The sequence below is a fragment of the Ylistrum balloti genome, unplaced genomic scaffold (genome assembly GCF_031769215.1).
Source record: "Ylistrum balloti isolate Yb309-2 unplaced genomic scaffold, AGI_CSIRO_Ybal_v1 Utg369780, whole genome shotgun sequence".
Classification (NCBI taxonomy): domain Eukaryota; kingdom Metazoa; phylum Mollusca; class Bivalvia; order Pectinida; family Pectinidae; genus Ylistrum; species Ylistrum balloti.
Genome location: NW_026781969.1, coordinates 287,421 through 307,526, shown reverse-complemented (window position 1 = coordinate 307,526; position 20,106 = coordinate 287,421). Strand labels below are relative to the sequence as shown.

Sequence of the window (20,106 nt, the reverse complement as noted above, 5' to 3'; positions counted from 1 at the left end):
GGAATGTATCTGAATATGTGATATCATCTGGACCCAGAGACGTATATGCGTCTCTGTCTGGACGGAATGGAAAAATTGGATCCAAGCTTTTTTTGTTTTAAAATCAATACAAATCAATAACGTACATCAAATTGCAATTAGCAGTACAGTAGATACAGTGAAAAGCAGACAAAATGTTATGAGTGGAATAAAATATATTTTCACAAAAGTATCACAGTCTTGTCACACAAGTTTGAAGACAATGTGTTAAGTAGATGATTCAACAACTTATCTAAGTAATAAGACACAGAATCTTAATCAGCAAGATAAATAAACATTTTGAAAGCACATCTTTGAAACATTTCAAATCTTCTCTCTTTAACACAGTCTACAGTAATCTACAACAATGACATGGTCTGGTACATACATGTAGAAAGTACAATAACTTTGGCATACTGTAAACTTATTTTTTTTTTTTTTTTTTTTTTGCATGTTTTATTTATATGAATTTCAATTGAAATACATTTGTAACAAAAAATATCAAGAATGAAGACAACAATAACGACTATAGTCTGTTTCGGGAATGTTAAAAGGTGTAGTATACCAGGTATTAAATATAGTCTCTTTGGAATGTTTAGAGGTGTGGTTTAATAAATATAGTCTGTTTTGGGAATGTTAAAAGGTGTGGTATAATTAATATTATCTGTAATTGTTGAGAACATGGTTTGATGATAAAATCTGGGAAAGTTAGAAACTGGAAGTTGATCCAACTTTATTACAGCATTAAATCCTCCCTAGATGTTTAAGTAATGTGTTATAATCCTAGCACAATCTGTTTCCTGAAATGTTACGGCATTTATAAAAATATGTAATTATGATAAATGTTGAAGTGTACTTGTCAAAAACTCTCAATAAGTAAGAGTCAATATTAATACTGATGCCATTTCTAAATTACCAATACATCTAGATCTACAGAACAGTTACTCAGAAAGTACACTGAAGATCAATGAATTCCATTTCATGTGTCTAAAAAACTCATATTAGAGAAACAATGTTTAATGAAATGATTTATAAAACACTGTACTTCAGCACCAGTAGAACAAATCCTGGAAAGTACATGTAAGGAGGTCAAAATTCTTATACGATACAAAACGCTTGCCAGGTATGCTACTTGATAAAAATTATATTCTTGATAACAAAATATCTGGTATTTGTTCAGTTATCAATATAGCTACTGGATGTTTTCAAAGTCTGACTACAGAAATTGGACATTCCATGTTTTAAATATTGCTACTCCTTAATAAATATCTACTGTATAACAAGTATCTATTAATGGTGAACACTGTTTATATACTCCATGTGTTGCGGAGGATGTTAGCGAAGTCATCGTCACTATCCACAGCTATACTAAGGCCTTCGTAGTAATCCTCAAACTCCTCATATGTCACCTCCTCCTGGCTTGGGCTCTCCTGGACACTGTCAATGAATGCATGAAGTGCACTTCCAGATGAATCAGTTGAGACTGAAAATACACAAACAGTTATTATTATATTATCACTGTTAGATGTACTGGTATAGAAGCTTACATGAGTTTCCATTTGATTCGTGAATTTATGAAAAATTTGTGACTGGTTTCATAAATCACATGTCAAATGGAATTGAATCTAAGATCCCTTTTTTCACATGATCAATAATCCAAACACATATTGTAGAAAACGAACATTTCCATGTAAAATATGACTTCTTTTCGGCTCTATGTCTGTAGTCCCCATTTATTTTACAATACAATCTGTGAGGTTGTGACATCATTTCATAATGTGAAGTGATGTTACAATAAGCTATCTATAATGCACATGAGTAATATGCAAAAATATTACAAGGCATTCTTGTGATAAATTGTAACAATTGCAAGTGTCTTTCATTATCAGCTGTATTTTGGCGATGGTGAAGAATACAAAAGTTTCAGTCACTTTTGTCTTTCTGTCCCTAGCCAAAATACAGCTTTTATTTAAGACACTGATTGAAAATCAGATCATCAAAACCTAATGTTGACATTATGCTGAATTTTGCCTGATGAAGTACACCAAAATAATTGCTCAGTGCGGAAATATAGTTCCAAACTTGCAACAACTATTATATTAAAGTAAATTCAGAAAATATTTTTGTCAAATCAATGCAAATGAACTAATTATGGAAATAACATAGCTGTTTTTGGTTACTGCTGAATACAGCAAAAACATATGTGGCAGGTGTATTTTGATAATGGCAGTGCCAGTTCCAGGATAATGTAACATTGAAAATGCCTCTAAAACAAGAAATGTAACAATGTGAAGGACACCTCTTGATTATTACATAAAGTCTGACCAAATTTCATGAAAGAATGAATTTGCTAAGTGTTTAAATTTCTCAATATATTATATATATATAATATTTATATCTGAATGCTTGTAGAGACTCTACCAGGGGTAGTACTTACTTGCTGGGTGTAGATGTGGCCGGAAACTTGAGTTGAAGAATTTCTTTATCTCATTAAGTGTAATTCTTCCTCTTTTACTTGCATCAATTTTTCTAAATGCCTGAAAAGTTAAAAATTTTCCAAAATATTGTATACAAAGTCATATCAGAACATAGTGTTTTGCATGTAGATTTTAAATTGAATCGGAAGAAGATTTAGTGCTGCATCAACCTGAAATGGTCATAAATTACATGCTATAGGCCTGAAATTATCATAAATCATATGGTATAAGCCTGAAATTATCATAAATTAAATGATATAAGTCAATGATCATTTAACTTCCTCCACAAATGAGAATAGGATGAAAGAAACAAGACAGTAATTTGAAACAGATCTCTTCTTGTTAATTGTGTTGGAGGGTTCCTTACAAAAGTCAACCACGTACCTTCCTGACGAGGGCCTTGCGGTACTCATTCATAGTACCAATTATACCATGGACATACACTGTATAGTCCAGTTCCCCTCGATCTTCTGGATCCAAAATCTCAAATACACTGTCAAGTTGCTGCAAATGGAAAGGAATATTGAAATAAATAACTTAATAATCTAATCATACTTTTCTTGTTTTAACTCAATGTGAAGCTTAAGGAAGTTTAAAGAAACCAAGGCAGCTACTAGATGCTACATTTCAAGAGTTTTACAAATGCTATCTTAAACCATATTATATAACAGCAAGGAGATAGTTATACATCACAATACAAACTTGTATTTCTTTAAGAGAATTCTGTCAGATGTACACAATACCACTTTGATACTTACATGTGATATAAGGCCTGTAGAGAACTTGTATTTCTATGAAAAATGATGTCTGACATATGACATACCGCTTTGATATTTGCAAGCAATGTAAGGTCTGTAGAGAACTTGTATTTCTATGAAAAATGATGTCTGACATATGTCATACCACTGATATTTGCAAGCAATGTGAGGTCTGTAGAGAACTTGTATTGCTACGTAATGATGTCTGACATATGTCATACCGCTTTGATATTTGCAAGCAATGTAAGGTCTGTACAGAACTTGTATTTCTATGAAAAATGATGTCTGACATATGTCATACCGCTGATATTTGCAAGCAATGTGAGGTCTGTAGAGAACTTGTATTGCTACGTAATGATGTCTGACATATGTCATACCGCTTTGATATTTGCAAGCAATGTAAGGTCTGTAGAGAACTTGTATTTCTATGGAAAATGATGTCTGACATATGTCATACCGCTGATATTTGCAAGCAATGTGAGGTCTGTAGAGAACTTGTATTGCTACGTAATGATGTCTGACATATGTCATACCGCTTTGATATTTGCAAGCAATGTAAGGTCTGTACAGAACTTGTATTTCTTCAAGGGAATTCTAACAATTAGACATATACTATATATCTATAAAACTTACATCTGGTGTGAGATCGATATGAAACTTAATAATGCCAGCTTCCAGTTCATATTTGTACAGTACCCCTGTCCTCTTCTTGTCTGCTTTTCGGTAATAACGCCCCAGGCCAGTCATCGTCCTCACACCTCTCTTTTTCAGTTTTTTCCTCACCTCAGCTATAATTCAATGTTTCATGTTAGCAATGAATTAATAGGCTGGATCAAAGCTTGAAACCCTGACTGATGATATATCTTCTCAACACTCATTTCACAGACTCTTATGTGCTTGTATTTATATTTTTTTCATGCATTTTCAAATGTTGAAATTGAAAAAAAAAACCTCTATGTAAGTTTATTTCACATTAAAAAATTAGACTGTGTTATAACCAATGACTTCTCACCTTGTAGACTTGACAAGAAGACACGATCCTGGTATTCATGTTTGTTCTGTATATGAAGTTTAGCATAAGTTTCCATTCTTGCTGATGGTCGTACATCACTCAAACTGAAAACAAAATCAATCTTTATCCTGAATCTACCAAAAAAGGTAAAATAGTATATTATAAAATATACCGCATTTCAATGCCATAAACTCAATTAAGTGTGAAATCTAAGACAGTGAACATGTAGCAGTCCGTTGCCCAACCCATATCACCCGCGGCCATGAGTTATTTTGGATATATGTTCTATTCAAATAGAACCTTGATGCTAAATCTGAACATGTTTGTACAGATATTCAGTAATAAACAAGCCAAGGAAACTTTAACATTGGATATAGTCATACAAACAAAACAAAGGCCAATATGAATAAGTCAACACATTACACATATAAGGTAATATATACACCATACAATTTACTCATGACCCAAACATTATACATACAGGACATTTTGTTTTTCCTCCTCCTCCACATCTGTCAGAGTGAAGTAAATCAGGTCCTGTTTCTTCAGTGTGTCTGGCAAGGAGTGTTGGCCTTCTGACGGTATAATGAGAGTCATCCCCTGGCAGGCATAAAATCAAGGATAGTTACACAGATCAGGGATGCTAGTGAGATATCATAATAGTCTAAATAACTACTCCATGAACAGGTAAAACTTTTACTGACAAAAAACTGGTCATTTTGACACCTCAGGTTAAACATTCTAAACATGTTCAACAATAAGAAAATATTTGTGAAACATGCATATGCCCCCACCTGATACTTGGTAAGAAACATTTATTGTGAAATATTGGTCACAGTGACCTACAAATTTTCATTTCATTTCGACAAATTTTAATGACAGATGGCATAATCAAATGGATTCAATAACAGGCAAAGCCTATATAAATTCTCTCCATGGATGGCTAATGGAGTAGAACAATACTCATCTATAGAACTAGAGGCTTAAGTAAAACATTTGATGAAAAAAAAATACATTTATAAGTACACAACACAATCAAGGGATGTAGCTCACAACTTACAACTTTTAACAAATAAACACACACCCTCATTCACACCCTTACACACAGATACAGGTATGGACTATACACTATCATCAATGATAACATTTATAATACTGTAGATGGAATAGGAACAGTTAATGGTTGATTGACCAACATTCAACCTACAAATAACAGCTGTGAAGGTGCTGCTCAAGGTGAATGCTTGGTAATGGACAGTTCCAGAGTAACAGTCAAAAAACTAAGCTTAAGTCCAATGCTAAGTTTAATCAAAGTGAAAGCTAACTCCAATAAAGTAAAAAATGTAGGTCACAATCACCTACAAATAAGACACTAATTTATTATTGCTTTAAAAGAATACACAAGTGAAGTGTAAATACTGGGTAATGTAACAGACAAAACCAAAGCAAACACTTAGTCATAGTCAGTAAAATAACAATAGGTAGCAGTGACCTACAAATAACACAGCAGTGATTCCCCAAAATGTAAGCAAGTCTTAACAATACATAGTTTCAGAGAAGAATTAACTAAATAATCATGATGGGGCATAAAAATATCTTCTTTCAGGGATGGGCTGTAAATTCACACAGTAACAAGACAGGATTTAGCAATCTAATCATGTTAAATATGTTGTCTATGAGACATAATCATCATAAAATACAACAAACAATATTTATTATCTTTCTAAGATTTGTTTAAAATTCAATGAACAAGTAAATATTTACCTGTGCAATGTCTGCTAGGGTATACGGCTCATCCTTCCTTGGTCCGTGTACGTGGCAGTATTTACCTCGAGTAATGAATGGCAAGGCCTTGGCACTGAAAGTTCATTAGGTGAGATACTTAAATGTTTTAACTGAATTTCAGGAAATTGCTTTCTCTGCATGATCTCATAAATATTCAACTATAAATGTCCTTTGAAAAATGAATACCTTGTAAAATGTAATGATCCAATGCATTAAATAATTTATTCAAGTCATTAAAGTATTCATATATTGCTATCATTACTATTATCACTGGTGTAAAAATAAAAATTCGAGTACCTTTTACCAAATTGTCTGAACTCGTATATGGTTAATGTGTTGTCCGAGTTGAAGAAAAACCCTGTAAGTTCTCTCATTGCATCATGGCCATTTCTAAAACAAGAATTCACAGTCAAGTAATACATATCTCGGTTTCAAATGTCAAAATGTACTTGCTCCTCAATATGTACTTAGACATGAATAAGACTTGGAATTCTTTCTTAGATAACGAATTGAAGGGAAGCAACATTCAAATTTCAGATTTCTGTTTAGTTTTCAATATCTATGACACTAAAAATGCAATTTGAAGTATGCTAAATCAGAAAAGAAAAGTCAATACTTAGGGCAAGAAATTTTCAAAACACTTACCCCCTTAGCACCTCTGTTATAGCTTACCTGGTTACCACCCTAGCACCTCTGTTATAGCTTACCTGGTTGCCACCCTAGCACCTCTGTTATAGCTTACCTGGTTACCACCCTAGCACCTCTGTTAGAGTCTACTTAGTTACCATCCTAACACCTCTATTATAGCTTACTTGGTTACCACTGTAACACCTCTGTTATAGCTTACCTGGTTACCACCCTAGCACCTCTGTTAGAGTCTACTTAGTTACCATCCTAGCACCTACTTGGTTAACATCTTAACAGTTCTGTTACAGTCTGGTTACCATCATAACACCTCCATTTCAGTCTACTTGGTAACCATTCCAGCATCTCTGTTAAAGCTTACCTGACCACTACCCTAGCACCTCCGTTATAGCTTACCACCCTAGCACCTTTGTTATAGCTTACCTGGTTACCACCCTAGCACCAAAACGAATCCTCTTTGACAAAAGATTTTCTGTAGCTGTATTCTTCGTTCTCACTCTGAAACAAAGATTCATACACTTTAGGAATATATGCGAAATGTAATAAGTTACTTAAGTGTAATAGAGAGATATCAATTGATACTTTGGGGAGTTTGTCCTTTAAAATTCGAAATGATTATGACAAATATTCTGTAAAGATATATATCAATCTAAAGAAAGAATTTGTTGGAAATTGAAATGAAAGCTTAGGACTGGAGCTGGTGTGTCGCTCTGTCAACAAACATTATCCATCTTTATACGTTGTACACAAAGTTATATCTGCTTTCACACAAACTGAAAAGTATCTACAGAAGCTGAAAAGTGAGGCAACTTACTTAGAGTCATGTAGTGATCTGTTAGACCCTCGGGCTCGGCGGGTGTCAGTCATCCTGCTGGAACTTCTTGTGTTCTGCTCTGGGTCACTTATCACAGCTCTGTGGATGGAAAAACATTAATATCAAGTCTTTAAAATTCCTATGCATGAATGAAATTGTCAGTTGAGCTACTTCTGAGTGAAAATCTGCTGATATGTTATGGAATTATTTGATAGTGGCATTTCTAAATTCATTGAATAAATATACAAAATATATGTACATTTCTTTACAAAGAGAGCCAACAATACAATTAACATATCCTCCACACATGTGACCTTTCCAGCCAATTGTCTTTCGAGACAGAGGGCCTCTGTAGACAAATGGCCCCATAAGACTAAAGGTCTCTCTAGACAAAAAGTCTCTCCAGACAGGTAACATCTCTAACCAATTGGTCTCTTTAGACAAGGGGCCTCTCCAGAAGGGAACCCTCTCTATATAAATGGTTCCTCCTGACAAGGGACCTCTCTAGACAAAAGGTCTCTCTAGAGAGCCTCTTTAGTGAATGGCTTCTCCAGACATTGTGTTTCTCTAAACAAATGGCTTCTCCAAATAGGGTACTTCTCTAAATAGCTGGTCTCTCTACACAGGTGGTCTCTCTTGCCATATGGTCTCTCAAGACAACTAGACAGATAGTTCCTATAGATAGTAAGCCTCACTAGACAAGTAGGACTTTGTCAGATAGTCCCTCTTAGAGAAACTCTTGCATAAAAATTTCTTTTAAATGATGGGCACATTGACAATGACATATTAGTGGAATCAGTTCCCTTATTAGTCTCCATATAGACTTGACAGTAAGTACCTTGACAACTGATCTATCATGACTGTCTCAATCAATTTCTGTTTTTTGTTGTAATCAAGCATCTCCTCCTGAAAAACAAAACAAAATAGTAATATCTGAAATTTCTTCATCACTCCATACAGTAATACAATGTATGTCAGTTTTCTTGATCAATTTCCTGAAACTGTTTAGTTTCTTTCTCCCTTGTCTCAGTTACACATGTTTACAGCTGTACATGTACAATAATAGGTGTGTGGCAATTCAGTTTTTAACACATTAAACTGAAAAAAGTCTGGAATGATTCAGAGAATACCTAAATCAATAGGTCATTAAAGAAACACCAGAGAGTAGATAACCAGGATTTATATCATAGTTGTCACTTACTGCATCCATTTTCTTCAAGAGTTGTTTCGTAGAATAAGATTTCTGAGTCGCCCACTGATAATCAATGACATCATCTTCATCTGCACTATCACCCAAATCCTCTCGATCAACCTCATTTCGTACATCACCATAAGTAACTGGACGGCCATGTTTCATCACAGCAACCTCTCGGTCAATATCCTCCTGGAATACAAGAAAGAATAGCTAGACAGTGTGTCAACAGTTCAGTTTCCTATGGGGGTGTGGCAACAGAAGACCTAACATAAGTTACAAAGTGACTATTCTTTCCATTATTATGATAGAAACTGTATTTGCTCCTAAAGTGATAAATATCACAACATGATCATGCTTTTGTGAATGCCTTGTTGCATTACATTGACTGACAAAATTATATAACAAGTAATTCTCCAGTGTTAAGGCTTCCTTATATAGAATGATGAGCTCCTTCATGGTATTCAATATCTCACCTCTTCCTGGCACACATGGTTCTACATACTTCTGTCTATTATTTAAAAAAAATACACAATGCATGTGCATAGTTTTACAATGCACCATCCATTGATGTAAAAACAATCTAATACTGTGGAAAAAAAGGGTTTTAAAAAATGCTGTAATCTTAAAATCTTAAATGGTTTGTATCACACTCACTGAAAATAACTGAAATTTCCTTTTCTTTGATTGTCCTTGATTGGCATTAAAAATTCCTAATATTGTTTTAAAATTCATTTCTTTTACATATACTATTTTGATAGATATCACATGACAAGGAAGGTTCTACAATAGTATTACAATGTTCACAGACCTCTGTCACCTGGCCTTTAGTTCTGTAGGAGTGTTTCATCTCATTCTCATACTGTTTATACATCTGTTGGTGCTTGGCTGAGGGAGGAGGCAATTCATCTGGCAGGGGAACCTTGTCCCATGCAGACGGCTGAAAGAAGCAAGGACATACAATGAAATAAAGAACTAAAAGTTGCAATTATTTTCACTGAAATTCAAAGTACTGTCTTTCATGAATGTAAAATTGATTACATACTGTATCCTGGTATGACACATGAAAAAAACAAGAAAAATAAGAACACCTTAGAATTGGAAAAATACCAAATGAATACATCATAAGTGTAATTGTATCTTCTATATCACTGGTGTAGAATACCATGTAGGATTATCATAGCTACAAATATGTTCATAACAATAGATCCAATTTTGATATAGGATCTGATCTCAAATCACCCACATCTGATGCCATCCTCTCCATCAGCATTAGTACATAATTCATATGGTTACCTCTTTAGGTGTCTTAGGTTTAGGTGTCTTGACCTTTGACCCTCCTTGTAAATCTCCACCCAGTTTAAGTTCTGGAACATCCTTGGGGCGGGTACTCCTCCCACTGCCCTGACCCCTAGATGCAGGTTCACCCTGCCCCAGGGACTGCAGGTAAGGAAGGCAAGTTAGAATATTAGTATGGAAGACATGTTATCTGTCCAATTCCCTATGAGTGAAGGAAACTCTTTTTCCCCTGTATTATCATTTGGTTAGGGATTCCATGAGCAGCCAAATGTATTAGGTTTTGGTGAGATGTTGCTCAATCAGACTTAACATTTTTGTGAGGTTTTATGGCAATGAAAATTAGATATGATATGAATTATTAATGATGTTTACAACATTTGCTATCAGTATTGTGATCAGAACAAATATTTACAAAACCTACACAGACTGGAGGACATTAGTAACATTAAACCTACACAGACTTGAGGACATTAGTAACCATAAAACCTACACAGACTTGAGGACATTAGTAACATTAAACCTACACAGACTTGAGGACATTAGTAACATTAAACACACTGATATTTGTAATTAATTGCTAGAATGCAGTTCTTTAATACATACATCATACTGATTCTGTTTCACACCTCGTGCCGAACAGAGCTGGCTTCTATCTGTTCCACAAGGAGTGCCCCAACTGTACAGCAAATTACAAAATATGTATACTGTGTATCAAAGTTAACAGCATCTAATCAATAAAGCCCTACTTGGTTGTCCTTACATCCATCCACAGTTCTAGAATTTATTTCAGTGTTATACACCATTTCATTGATCTAGTAATGAAATCAGAAATCACTCATCAGTTAACCTTTACTGTATACACCAACAAGTCAATCATTTCAATATTTCATGTGCAAATTCATTAAACAATCTGTCACATTCTCTTTTCTGGGGAAAGATACTAACTGATACTTGGATTCTATTGTGAAAGGAAGAATTAAACTATATCATGTTTGATAAAAGGAACAGGAAACATTATTGGCAAGCAGTCTCTAACATTTTGCTAATACTACATGTATCTTAATTGTAACAATATCATGGCCAGTTCTTCATAATTATCTGTTATATACTGAAATAGGTTCACAAAGCCCCTACAATCACAGTATTGATATTTCACTCACATAAACTATAACATACCAGGAGTGTTTCATTGCATCATAAAACCAATATAATTAATTTTTTTACATGATATCATATAATATTTTGAATTGCAAAGAAATAGAAAACCATATGTAAATAAATCATTTGAAAGTACCTCACAGCAGTGGAAGCTGACCCTGGAGTATCTAAGGCATAGTCATCCACACGGATTGGACGAGTCACCTCTGCATCTCTTGTGAAGCAATTCAAATTCAATGCTGGAACGCTGAAACAATATTAATTTCAAAATATAAATCTTCAATCCGAAAGATATCATATGCTATATTAATCATAATATTAAAAAGAGATTTCCGAGTCTTTAATGGCTCAATATTGAAGATCCTCTCTCTACTCTTTCCTTCTTTCTCTTTGTCCTCATCATCCTTTGATAATTAGGGAATCTTTCATATGAAATCTAAGAATGATCTTAAAAGTCATTTCTGAGAAATAGCAATAACAAATTTCAACTGTCAAAATCCAAGTTGATCTCTTGTCAGCCATTTTGTTTTCTTAAGCAAACACAAAATAAAATGTGATCAACATGGTACCAATGAGAACTTACACATCAAAATTGAAAAATATCTTTTCAAGACACTATGCTCAAAAATCCAAAATGGCTGCCATCTGCCAAGAATTATTTAAGGCCAGATCATGGACAAAATGGTGGACTAAAAATATCATTCTGATTTTGTCAAATGTTTTGCTATTTTAATAGAGTGGCTGTTCACACTGAAGAGAGCTAGTACTAATTGATATTTACATACATGGTTTACTTATCAAAAACAGTCCAGCTAACATGGAAAGATAATGTGATAGAAAGATTTCCCCTTATCCAAACAGATTCAGTCTGTGTTGATACATTTTAAGATTAGTTTCAATAACAATGCTACAAACCCTTGTGGACGACTTTCTGGTCTGGAAACTTGTCTTGATGGTGGCCTATTGTCGTGTACTTCTCCCTGACAAAAATGTTAGAAAGTAAAATATTTCATCAAGACATTCTTCTAATGTCAAAACAGCAATGTCTAAATTCAATAAAATCTCAATGACATGGGGAATATCCTTGACATGCAATTTTAGTAAATGTATCTGAATTCAATAATGCTCCATCTATCATCTCACAGTAAGAGATTATATCAGAATTACTCAAATTAAACAAATATTCAAATCTCTTCAAAAAAAATAAAAAACAAAAAGTGAAGGCTAAGGCTTAGCTTTATTGATCAAGATCATCAGTACAGATACTATATACATTTTATAATGGTTTGTACAATGAATATATGAAGTACCAGGATAGCAATATTATCATGGCAAATCATGTACCATGGGTTACAATCACTTTTGCTCTCTGCATCCCCTCGAACATTTCATGGCAAAATGGAAGGTTCCACATACAACACCATGTGGATAAGACGAGAAGGTATAGTTTGATTCTTTGACGTACATCAAACAAATCTCAAAGTCGTATAACAGTATGTTGTACTGACTTTGATGACGGGTGTCACTCCTTTGTGATCTGCAATGAGGTGTATTATTGTGTGATCTGTCAGTTATTTTCTCCTGAAACCTATTCTAGACCAATAAAATTACTCCAAGGGTGCAGAAAGCAACAGCGAGCATAACCCTGGGAATATCAATGATGCATACATGATAGGATTATAGAATTTCTTCGGTTTTTTATTTACCGTGATTGGGTTGCGGGTGGTGTTGGGTTTGGCACTAAGCGGTCTACCACTAGATGGTCTTCGTGCGCTCCCTGGAATATTTCGTTCATAGGTGACAGGTGCAGGCGACCCACCCAAAATAGAATTCATGACTCCAGTTGTAAAACTGTTGCTTTACTCCATCTCAATACCCAGTTTGTTTAACCTGAAATATCAATATCATTTCCAGAATTTTATGTCTCTTCTGTTTATAGCAACAAAAATGATACATTATTTATACATATATATATATTATATATTAATTACTACAAGTTACAATGGTCAAAGTTTCAAGTATTCCATGCAATGTACCCTCCTTATTTCACAACAGCTTTTATGAATACAAATTTATTGCTTTAGGTTTTCATTATTTTCAAAACCTCACAGTTTACTGCTAAAACTAACAGACTTCAAGATAGAATGTTGATGTCTGCTATAAGTCTATTACTTGTCAATTTTTGTGGACAACAGAAGCTATGCTAATATATAATTTTTTCCTTTAATTAGCAATCAATGTGGTGGGGGGGGGGGGGGAATTCAGCTGCCTAAGTTTGGAAAATAGCCATCTTCTTTCAATCTGGAGCAGAATTAGATCATCCATATTCATCCACATGTACATGACTTTTCTATATATGACTTAATTACCTATTGACTATGATTTGGGATGGGTCTTCGTTGCGATAAAATCGCGAACATATAAGCAAAACTCCTTTACTGATACTTTCTTGTTATATGGTTGTTTATATTTTATAGTCAGCTGTAAAAGTCAACCAAAGGCTTGTGTTTCTGATTTTAAGCATCCATCGACTTCATGTGATCTTATCACATATCATGTTACAAGGTAATTGCTAATTAACTAACATTAATCAACCGGTCAGTTTCTGCCAACCGCCTTGAGAATACCATGAAAGCTACTAACTGAATCTTGTTATGCGAAATCTAAAGAACGCAAATCCAAAAGAAAAATACGAATTCATTTGAATATATGAAACATACCGAATCTTTTATGTTGAGAAACTATGAAATCTCCAAGCAGTCGGCGTTGTCAACTTTTTTCCGCAGTCCATTACCGGAAGTAAACAACGGTATGCAAAACAGGCTCACGGTTAATTTAATATAACGAATATATAACCTACACACATTACAACATAAAATTGCAAAACTAAAAATGAGAAAATATTTTTTTTGCAAAATAATTTGAAACAATCACTACAATAGTTAAGTCAATGCATGATATTTGTGCAGACTGTGCGGAAATAAAATACTCTACCTAACGATAAAGGTAATGACGGAAATAGATACATCGCTAAAACTCGTTGAAAAGGGTACCTTTGTTTAAAATCTTACAAATGAAAAGTAGAATTTAAAAAATCTTGGTGATTCATTAAGAATTATCACTTCGGATTTTATTATCGACATTATCTCACGAAAACAATTCCCTCTCTTTTCTTAGTCTGAATTTCCAGTGTCTAGTAAAATGTCTGTGTATTTTTTATCTAACTTCGTAAATACTAGCTGCAATATATCGATCCTACGAACAGAATTATTGGGTGAACATCAGGCTCGTCACGGGTTCGAATGCTAGCTGAAGCATTGAACTAAATAATTACCTCTGTCAGAGCCGTATATAACGCATGTGTTACATATACGCCTCTGCCTCTGTAAAACCTAAATTCCGGTACAAGTGATGTACAGAAATCCATTAGCTGTCACCATTGATGCACGCACGTCCCTTGACTGGCACTAGTGACATAAGTTTGTTAAATGGGTAAGCTCTAAATACATCGATACATAGATTTATTCTGACATTAACAAGGTACAGAAAGTATTACAGGATTAACAATTCTTTGATAGTCAGTTCTTTATACAATCAGGGACGTATATAACATGTGTTATATACGTCTCTGATACAATTTTTACTAAAATTAAGTTCACCACTTAATGTTTTCTCTAAAACAATACTACTGTGACTGGGTTTTCCAATGTTTATCTAGATTATATTGAAATTGTTTAACTGTCGTTGCATTTACAACACGAAATGGAAGACTGTTCCAAACATGTACGGTCCTCTGCGTGAACGAATATTTCCTCAAGTTCAATTTTGAATATTCTTGCTATCTTTTGTCGTTATGTCCACGTGTTTACGACCCTTCCGGCACAGAAAACAAGTCCGTTACTTTCAGTAAAAGTGTAGGCTTAGTATGTGTTCATTAAATAATTACCGTTAGGTGTTTTTGAAAGTATTTTATATTGTAAGGGACGTATAATCTGTTGTATACGTCCCCGATATTGTTGAACGGGTTATTAGTCCATCAGTGTTCCAAGATATATACGTTTTATTGCGAGTCCGGAATATGTGACACATGACGTGAAGCCCTTGGTTCAAAATTCCAAAACCGATCCATTGTGTTTCTATTGGCTAGAAAAAAAAATGTTTTTGATAAATACTATTCATAAGCTTGTAAATTCTGAAGCATACATTCTTGAGAATCCGGAATTCGTTACCTGCTAACGGATCGTTGCTTATATTCACATCTCGCGAGAACAACAAAGCTTCCGCCATTTCTCCCGGCTTCGCTTCTATAACGTTTTGTATATTGTTTTATTGTTAAGCACACACTACCAGTCATGGCTTACAAAGGCGGACCTAAAGTACAGAAAGTGATGGTGCAACCCATTGTATCCTTTCAAATGATTCATAATGAATATGCAGCAGTTGTGACAAAATTGTAGAATTTTCATTGCTTGAATTTTACTCACGTGTTCTACATGCAAACCCCCCCCCCCCCCCCCTCTCCCCTCTCCCCTCTTTTAGCCTTCTTCCAGTCTTTACGCCTACCCAAACCGCTAACTACTCCTGATTCACCCATATCATCTGAAATGTGTTCGGTTTTGTTTCTTTAATGCATAACGTACTCTAGTAGTCCTTGGAACAGATTGGGCAAAACCCCTCATACTGGTCCTGCATGTAAGAGATAGTCCATGGATAATCCATAAGTTACTCGAATGTAGCTAGGATAATTTGAAATAAGATTGCATCAACTTGTCTTACACATTTAAAACAAAAAGGGCACTGTGTGTCTTAACTATCCTTCAAATGCAGGACTATTACCCAATAGGTGTGGTCAATCGCTTTAAGGGCCTGTCTTTATTGTGGTTGATTAATAGAATGTTCCTTCTTTTTTAGTATGATAAGATGTGTTTGTTACGTTTTCTGATGGAAGAGCATAGAATTGGAACTTTGTCTATTTGTTTTCTTATAATTTTGTCCGGAGCATAACACAAAATCAAAAAGTATCAACATAAAGCTTGAAAAGGTAGATAGTATTATGGTGTGACTGCATTTTGTTCATTGTAAACTTTTCATTGTTCTATCTACCAGTTTTCAACCTAGCAGTATCACTAAAAATATTGGTAGGCTTATATGTTTTGTAGCAGAAAAGGGAAAGCAAACTCCTGCATGCATGTTGAGCTCTCCTTCTGGAGTTGAACCCAGGCCTTTGGATTGATTATCTGCTTTACCAACTGAGCCAAAGGAACATGCTCAGCTGGCTGAGTAACAGAGAGTGTTTAGCTTGCGTACAAGTGACACCGACAGTGTGCACAAACCTTTTTAAAGACTCACCGGACCAAAGAAAGAGAAATGTTCATATTTTTCCATTTTTGCTTTACCAAAATAGCAGATTGAACAATTTTTTGCCAGACATATCAAGTGGTCAGACAGCTTGGCACCCCAAATATTTTACACTACTCTGTTTTTCAGTGAAAGTTGTTTTCCTGAACAATGGTTTGATTTGTTTTTATATTTCGCTTTTATGGTACGGTAGTTAAATGAAGTTCTTAAGAATGAAGCTAATTAATTTTATAATGGAAGTTTGTATTGTGTTATTTTTCCTTGATTCAGAACAGAACTTGATTTTCAGATATTTGCAAAATGTAAGTATGAATGTCATTGATACAATTATATGCATAATATTATGTAGTGTCATGCCGATGGTATATGTATAATGTAAATCAGATTAGAAATTTACAGCTTCTCTCTGCCATCAAGAAGGTACAGTTTGATGTACCAGTAGTTATTACATTACAAAAATTTGTCATGCATTTGGATTATTCTGTTCATAAAAAGTAACTATCACAATCATGATAAAAATGCAATACAACTTCAGAGATTTTTGATATCCATTTTTTGAAGGAGAGTGTGTTATAATTTAAAAGAAAATACTTTCAAATGTTAAAAACATGCTAAACAAAATGTGGTAGGATTCCCTACCTAAGATATTATAAATGACTGTTGGCCTGACTCAAGTCGACCAGGTTTTTCTTTCCGGTAGATTTTGGGTTTGTGATTTTTTTTACATGAAATATTCCAATACAGTGTATGCAGGTGTATGTCATTCACTTTTTTTTTATATATAAAATTACAGAGGTCACGGATTCAAGTTTGGCTTTATGAACAGACAAATCTTAGAATAGAGGGATGCATTGTTGTAAGTATTTGATTTAATTGACAAGTTAATAAATAATTGAAAACTTATTGATTGCAACCTATTTGTCCAGTTGATGCAATATTGCTAATGTCTTTTATGAAGAATCTTCATTTTCCATTGACATAATTTTCTGTTGCTGGTCATGGAAACAAATTGCTAAAGTAATGATTGTTTTCAAACAAATCTCAAAAACTGTGCATGGAAACTTCATAAATGTATTATACATATAATTCATTTCTCCAGTATGCTGACATTATAATTGGTTACTTTTTCAATGGAGTAACATGTTCTTCATCAAGATACTGAATTAACCTATTTCAGCAATAATATGTTTCTCCTTATTCCATGTAAGTAGCCTGTGTTCCACTTACACTGTTTATCAAATGCTTGAAAAACTGAAAAAGTACATACAATGCAAGTAAATTGGAATTCTGTATTATAAAACAGGGGTTTGATGAATACATGAATTTAGTGTTGGATGAAGCTGAAGAAGTTCACATGAAAACAAAGACAAGAAAAACATTAGGTAAGAATTTTGATTGTCATTGTTGATAGGTATCTGAAAATCTTGGATTTAAAAATTTCAGAAGAATTACTATAATAGAAGCCAACAAATTTTAATCCTGAGTGATTTTTTTATTTTATTTTTTTCTTGTGTTAAATTGTAAAGCCAAGTTAATTGTTACCATCCGAAGTGATAAAATTCATGTTAAAGTTTGAAGATAAAAGATGAAAGGAAATTGGCTTACAGTTGTAGCCATATTAGTTTTGTTATCAACCAGACTAGTTCACTATTAAGACATTATAAAAATCATACCTTTATTTACCATACCCAAATTATCAAAATATTGATTATGATATGAATATGGCCATTTCCTCTATTCTGATCAAGTGGCCGAATGGTTCAGGCATCTGTCCAGCTTAATCACTATAGCCCCATCCTCTGGGCCATCGGCTCAAGGCCTACCTGGGGCCTTGTCAGATACCGACTACAAGTTGGTAGTTTTTCTGCGGGAACTACAGCTTTCTTCTACCACCCAAATCTTTAAATGACCTTAGCTGTTAGCAGAACTGTGAAGCAGCAATTTAATTTGATAACTCAGCAATGGTTTTATTGAACAAATATGGCAAACATTAAGGGTCAAGTCTTTATGTGGTCGGTTCCATGACTTTTTTTTTAAACAAATTACATTATCTTATTTCAACAGAAATTGGCAAGATTGATGTCATTTAATGCATTGTGGTGTTCAGGTGGCATTAGTTTCCTAGACATTTTTCAAGACTTGCATGTGAAACTGGTTCATACATAGTGAAGTAACAAACACTTCTCAAATTCTGGTCAGAAGACAATACATGTATCTGTTGATTTTATTTATATAATTGCACAGATTGATTGATAATGTTGGTAGATGTTGATACAGATTGGTAGATGTTGGTACAGATTGGTTGATAATGTTGATACTGATTGATTGATACTGATTGATTGGTAGATGTTGGTACAGATTGGGTGATAATGTTGGTACAGATTGGGTGATAATGTTAGCAGATGTTGATACAAATTTCAGTTATAAATATCACAACTAGAGTCATTTACCCCTTACATTTAGATATGAATTGTTTTAACACCATGTTTTGATCTGTATTGTGACCATGCTGTAACATATAAGTACACAACTGTTGTCAAATGTCAAAAATATATACTTTCAGGGCGAATTCTTCTGAAGGGAGACAACATCACATTGATACAACAAGTACAGTGAAACAACCATCATGAAGACTTGTACAAACATTTATTAAGAACACAACACCTGGAAGTCTGGAAGATGAATCTGAGAATGGAAGTGATGAGAGGGATATGAACGTTTACATTACATTTGTAGACATTTCCTGAAAATGTGTCCACATTCTGTACCTGGTGACTGGAGGAAGTTTCGTCCAGAAAAACTATCAGGACTTGCATCATCAACATCATCATCACAAAGCAGCAAATCATCATCTTAATATTACATTATCATATTTCATATTTCTCAGAAATCATAGGAATGACCATTATTCCTGTGACATTGTCATGGATACAGTGTTATTATCAAACTTACCAGACTTTATTGATATACTGTATTCAACAACAACCAAGCTTTTCCTTGGTCAGTTTTCACTTTAATGTATATACCAGAATGTCGAGAAGGTGCATCTCATATACAGAATGTATCCACAAAAATGATACGACTAAATAATTCTTGGTTTACATTATTTCCAGTGCTTGATTTCACTGTTATTAAAAAAACATTGAACTATGTTTAACTAGTAAGTTAGGAAATATTGAAACTGTAAAGCTGACTAACTGCCATTTCAGATTGTACATTATGATTACTGGTAGAAACAGAATTATTGTTTTTTATATTTTTTGTGGTTTTTAATGTAAACAGTGTTTTGAGGATATGAGGGAATGATGTGATTATTTTCTGTTGTCATGTGAAGTAAGTAAATGAAGAGAGAGTATAATATTTTCTTGTTTTTTGTATTTCACAATTTGATTAGAATAGTGTTGGCTACCAGTGTATATGTGTATTTAAAGTTCCTGTCACTGTTGATAAATAGGAACCTAAAAGGATGTTACTGACTTTCAGACTTTAAAGTCTTAGCCTACAGACAATGTGTACTGTAGTCATCATGATTATTTGATCAGGAAATTCTAGAAATTATGTACATGTACCAAATCCAAAGGTCCCCATGA

At 34.0% G+C, this 20,106-nt stretch overlaps 2 protein-coding genes across 2 annotated transcripts; one reads left to right on the top strand and one right to left on the bottom strand.

Annotated features, from left to right (window-relative positions):
* Positions 1–1,274: 1,274 nt before the first annotated feature.
* Positions 1,275–13,927, bottom strand: LOC132544099 (calcyphosin-2-like). Its single transcript, XM_060207666.1, has 19 exons — positions 13,879–13,927; positions 12,865–13,048; positions 12,074–12,138; positions 11,295–11,405; positions 10,604–10,676; positions 9,998–10,141; positions 9,513–9,641; positions 8,711–8,893; positions 8,348–8,415; positions 7,510–7,608; positions 7,119–7,193; positions 6,348–6,440; positions 6,030–6,123; positions 4,747–4,865; positions 4,266–4,369; positions 3,887–4,041; positions 2,880–2,999; positions 2,456–2,555; positions 1,275–1,501 (listed from the first exon to the last, which is right to left on the bottom strand). The coding sequence occupies exons 2-19, from the start codon at positions 12,991–12,993 to the stop codon at positions 1,326–1,328; spliced, it is 2,037 nt and encodes a 678-aa protein (XP_060063649.1). The 5' UTR covers positions 12,994–13,048; positions 13,879–13,927; the 3' UTR covers positions 1,275–1,325.
* A 1,507-nt stretch (positions 13,928–15,434) lies between these two features.
* On the top strand, positions 15,435–19,874 carry LOC132544095 (small nuclear ribonucleoprotein E). Its single transcript, XM_060207662.1, has 5 exons — positions 15,435–15,561; positions 16,792–16,818; positions 17,310–17,372; positions 17,820–17,898; positions 19,080–19,874. Exons 1-5 carry the CDS (start codon positions 15,511–15,513, stop codon positions 19,130–19,132), a joined length of 273 nt encoding a protein of 90 aa, XP_060063645.1. The 5' UTR covers positions 15,435–15,510; the 3' UTR covers positions 19,133–19,874.
* The last annotated feature ends 232 nt before the right edge of the window (positions 19,875–20,106 follow it).